Raw genomic sequence first — 5,621 nt, 5'->3', positions numbered from 1 at the left:
CGCGGAGTGGGCCAGAGTGGCGCGATCGTTTGGGACCTCGTATTCATAACTTAATAACTCTCCGATCGGCGGTAAATGGTCTCGCAATAAGATTAATGTGATAAGATCATTATAATCTGCCGATCGATGGATCGACATTGGAAAACGTCTGCGCGTCTCCTGACATGTTTCGACGATTACGAGTAACGAGTGACATGAGAGCGTCACTCGCTTACACGAATCAGTCCAAATATGTCCCATTACAATTACTCGCCGCATGACAACCACACTCACCATAAATTCTTCACACCGCCACCCCTCGGTTGCTCCCGAACCCCGGAACACCCCTTCCCGTCGTGCTAATAAATGGGACGCTCACCTCCATCATGAGCCACCACAGTTGGTGCTCGTCCCACCCGCGACAGCTCCAGGGTGGGGCCTTCCACTGCCGTGGCAACGAGCTGGCGACTTCCGCGAGCAATGTTTCTGCGAGAGGCGACCTAGAGGAGACTGTGAAGACGACGTTGGAGAATGGTAGAAACCCTCAGGAAATATCGAGAAGCTACGCCACGTATAGAGGTGCAAGCATCCCGCTATGATAACAAATACAACTCTGCTAGAACATTCGGCAGGTTTTTTTTGTACTTAACTATCTCTCTATTATTATTATTCACTCGTAACAATTTTTCGAATTTATTAATTATTATTATCAATTGCTTAATATAATAATTACTTTAATTAATTATTAGCAGCCATGAGTATCAAACAAGACCAGTACGGATAAGAAAGACGTGCTGAAAACATGAGTCGTGTGTCGAGTCGGAGAGCGCCGCATATCACCCGCCACCGCCTCGTGAAACCTGTCTCCGCGGCAATCAGCCCGCAAAACATCACCCGCTGCCGCCTTCGACGCCGTCGAAGTAGCGCCAGTGCTCGCTGCCGCCGCCATCGAGGGTCAGCCGACGAGCAGCGCAGTCTTCGCGAGCAGGTGCCTGCTGTAAGCTGTCGGCGTAGGCGTGCCGTGTCGGACGGCCGCGGAAGTCGGCGACGGCACGACGTTCACTGCGGCTGAGGTTTGGCTGCGTGGCCTTGCGGGGGTGGAAGTAGGGATCGGATGCTGGAGGATGACGATCTCAGATGACACTTCCCGCCGCGACGCGGTCATCGCCGCGCTGCCGCGGTTCCTCGGGCCAATCCCTCCTCCATGCTGCAACGCAGACGCACACACGGGGATGCACACATTACATCCCTATTATATTTATTATGTTATAATTATAATTAAAATATATTATTATTTATTTATTTTAATTATTACATATTATATTATTATTATAACTACCATTACATAACCGTACGGTGACGTGCACATCCACCACCTATCACACTGCTCATTACATATATATTTATAATAATTATTAAATTGGAATTACCACTACATGACTGTACAATGACGTGTGCACCTACCACTCTGCACATTACATACTTATTATTAATTATTACATTATAACTATAATTATTACATTGCAACTACGACTACGTAACCGTACACTGACCACGCACACCGACCACCTTTCAAATTACATACTATATGTAACATACATAATAACATACTATATTATAATAATGACTGCATTGCAATTACCACTACGCAACAGTATATTCTGACGCGCGCGACTATCGCAACGCGCGTCTATCGCAACGCACGTCTGTCATGCAAACCCAGAGATGCCAACACATATTTGAAGCAATCGGTAGTTTCTGGCTATCAAATTAGTACGTGACCCAAGTTTGCTAGAGGGGTCCGGCATGCCCCCGGAAATTTTTTTGATTCTGAGATGCAATTTCCTGCATTGTGAGGGTAAAAAATGACAATAAATTTTTTTTTTGATCACAGTGAAATTCGTAGTTTGATACAAACTGGTCGTAGTGGTGCAAAAGGAATAGAAATTCGTATAAAATACGGATAAATCGTAGTGGTTGGCATCTCTGCAAACCGCACGCGTTCCCACATTACCCCGTGCCGCTCTACCCTGCTGCGCACGTACCCGAACGCGCTCTGCGTGACGCTGGGCAGGTGGCCCTGCAGGTCAGGGTTGTTGGCGGCCTTCTGCAGCTCTGCGGTGATGATCTTCTCGGTCTTCTCGCGCGCAGCCTGCTCGACCATCCGCTGGCTGAGCACGCTGAGCTTAGCGAGCGCAGACACTAGCTCGTCCGTAGCTAGGGCCTGCCTCGCGCGGTCCTGCAGGGGGTGTAGAGAGAGAGAGGGTGTGATTTATGCGATGATAACGTATGAAAACGGCTTAATCTTGGCACTCAACGGTGACTGACGCATGAGCGCCATCTTCCTGTACATTAGCCTATGCGAACCCGGAATACGATGCTGCGAGCAAAGTGAATACTGTATTATAGATTGGATTTTAGTAAGCACACGTGCTGTCGGCCCGCCCGGCTTCACTTTGAACGGATGAGAAAGGCCGAGGAAATTATCAAAGGTGACATATACACAGCTGCATATGTAATGTCCATAAAATCACCATGTGAATATATCATCATTTAGGCCATGTATCGCCACCTATTGGCTGGTTTAATCTAAATATTGTCACGTAAGCTAGGAAAACTTGGCCGGGTCCGGACCCCCCTTTAATTTCAAAGTGCCCTAAAAAATTAAAAGATAATTTTCGGCTAAAAATTTAGAATTTCATCTTGCATTCTAGACATCAAAACTACTGCTCAGATGATCTCAGAATGCACCAATTTAAAAAAATGTTCTTGTGGGAGGTCCCCCAAACCCCTCCTAAGTGGCCCCCTAGGGCCTTCGGCAGCTTATTAAAACACCAGAAAATTTAAGCAGGAAAAAGTGCACTTTATTTCTTTCTGGACACCCCCCTTTCAAAATTCCTGGATTCTCCCATGCTTTCACATTGCTTTCACACAGTTTTATAAGGTTGTGGGAGCGGGAATCTCGGCGTGTTATTGCTCAAAATCAATGCTAGCTCTTTTCGGTCAGCAGTAGATGCGCATTCCAGCAAGAGTTAATTAATTCTATTTTGCAAAAACTCCTATTGCAGATATACGGCCCACCCCACTATTCTACGATGAATTTTTTGTATGACTAGGTCCCTTGCACGCGGACGTTCATAACCTCTGTGGGCGGGGGACGGCGGAGAAGGCCGCTAACCTTCATAGGTTATGATATAAATAATAGGTTATGCTAATAATAGGTTATTATAATAATAGGTTATGATATTATAAATAATCTTGCCTAAATAATTGCAATAGGCCCTATAACATAAAACGTTGTTGTTTTAGGGATCTTATTGAGATTGTATGACATCTTGTTTTAAGAAATTTTGTGAGATAATAAATCTTGAATTAAGAAACTTTTTTCTTGTTTTAGGTTGTTTATATTATAGGTATTCTTGGGTAGATGAATCAAGATTTATTTTCCTACATCACTTTCAAGATCAATAATCTTAATATAAGACTTTATATCTTATTTCACAGATTTTTCTCCTCATTTCAAGAAAATCATTTTTTAGCAGTGATATAATATATAGGTCTCTTGCACGCGGACGTTTATAACCTCTGCTGGCGTGGGAGAGCGAAGCTTCTACTCAGCTAACCTTCATAGGTTTTGAAAAGAATGAAATGAGTCTAATAAATGTAAGCGTTTTAATATGAGTGTGCTATAGTCATACTTTTTGTGTATAATATCCTTGGTAGTTATCCAATTTCATGAATTCAAAATATATTCAATTGTAAAAGTATGCTATATATATAATTATGGATAATTACCTAAATAAATAAATATAAATAAAATAAAAAGTAAAATCGAGTACCGCGCACATGCAGGGATCGTTATATGTACGCAACATATTCTGCTTGCATCTATGACAAATACGACATACGCATATACGCTCTCCTATGTCACTATTTGTGATAGGAAGATTCTTCCTATGACAAATATTGGCGAGTCAACTTCGTTCCGCTTCACAGCTGAAATTCACTGCTTGCGTTCATAATAGCGCTCCTAAACTCCTATGATGCGCACAACCCATACAACAATATTTGTCATAGGAAGAATCTTCCTATGACAAATAGTGTCATAGGAGAGCGTATATGCGTATTTGTATATGTCGTATTTGTCATAGATGCTAGCAGAACAGGCTGATGTATGCTGAGTGTAAACTGCTGTTGCACTACCTGCCTCCTACGTCATTACCCCAGTAGCGAGTCCAGGGAACGGGTTGGTAGTCCAGGACGGTATGCATGAAAACTTTAGATGAATTATATTATTTTATATGATATCTAATGTATACACACGCACACGCACGCACGAACGTTAACGCCCTCCCGCCCGCACGCACACACGAACGCCCGCCCGCACGCACGAACGCCCGCCCGCACGCGCGCACGCAATTATAGCGAATATTACGTTGTTTATATTATATTATGTTCTACATGGAACGTTGTTGTAACCGTAACTTGTTTGTATTGAATTTGCGATAAACAGCTCACATTTGAACACCGTATCAGGACAGTAGCTAGTGAAACCCCTACTGCATTATAGGGAATAAGGGTGCCTTATAATTAGCTAACTGAGAGCGATAGGTGGAAGTTTCAGTATAGAGAAAGTTACTCATCTATATGGCATTGTGCTCTGTCGTTCTGTCGTTCAGAGCAAAACAGTGCAATGTAGACGACTCGTAGTAGCAAATGCACGAAAGCCGAGTTTCAAATACAAATTAAATTTATTGTTTCACATACATTTAACTACAACGCTGCGTCGTCCTCGATAGAATGACTGCTCTCGCCTAGAACGTATGCTAATCCTACTGGCAGAGAGAGAGAGCTCAACGATTGATTGTACAGGCTCCCGTACCAGTGAATACCACGAGAACCTATGTCTACAACATAACACACAGTGTACATACTAGTGTCACACTAGTAACAGATTCCGCCTACAGTACAGGCTACACATTACGCCATTATTCATGCACGCATTTCACTTTTACATGATAACACGATGACCAGAAATGATTCTGCAATCCCGACGAACTGAACTTCTTGGTTTCTGCTGAGCCACCTCGGCAACACCAACGCATTATTGTCTTGGACCTCGCGCCGGTATATTTACACTATATTACAGGAACGACGAAATAATATATAACGAAGACGTCTTCGTTTAACATAATTCTACGATCGATCGCCTTCGATCGGAAAAATCGCCAAATTAAACCCGCATGCAATTGATCGAGGTCGTCGGGCATGCCCACTCAGATGGTCGCCCGCGTGAATAGCTAACAGTAAATGGTTCCTTAACTAAGACGAGACGCGCGAGACGCGCGATGAGACAAACCGACAAGTCCGAATCTAAGCACTCGAGAAACACACCTCTCTCTCTCTCTCTCTCTACCCGATCGACGCACGACCTACGGCACCTCTGCGCCTCTTCTCCCACCGCGTTGCCCCCTCTCTCCTCCTCCTCAACTCTTCCCCGGCTTTGCCCTTTCTTTCTCCTCCGCCCCTCCCCGGCGTCGCCCCCTCCCCCTTCCCCCGGCGTCCTCTCCCATGCTCACGGCACCTCAGACTCAGACGCCGACGTCGACAGCTCCTCGAAGAGGTTGCGTTGCCGCGGCGAC

At 44.6% G+C, this 5,621-nt stretch overlaps 1 protein-coding gene across 1 annotated transcript in view; it reads right to left on the bottom strand.

Annotated features, from left to right (window-relative positions):
* Positions 1–4,880: 4,880 nt before the first annotated feature.
* The window catches only part of LOC106815765 (lysine-specific demethylase 5C-like), a 35,354-nt gene continuing 34,613 nt past the window's right edge, over positions 4,881–5,621 (bottom strand). The window contains exon 42 of the mRNA XM_014820272.1: positions 4,881–4,886. Coding sequence (XP_014675758.1) covers positions 4,881–4,886 — 6 coding nt within the window. The remainder of the gene's footprint in view (positions 4,887–5,621) is intronic.

Source organism: Priapulus caudatus, unplaced genomic scaffold (assembly GCF_000485595.1).
Source record: "Priapulus caudatus unplaced genomic scaffold, Priapulus_caudatus-5.0.1 Scaffold1195, whole genome shotgun sequence".
In the NCBI taxonomy this organism is placed as follows: domain Eukaryota; kingdom Metazoa; phylum Priapulida; class Priapulimorpha; order Priapulimorphida; family Priapulidae; genus Priapulus; species Priapulus caudatus.
Note: the sequence above shows the minus strand (reverse complement) of the source record. Positions and strands in the feature narration are given on the sequence as shown.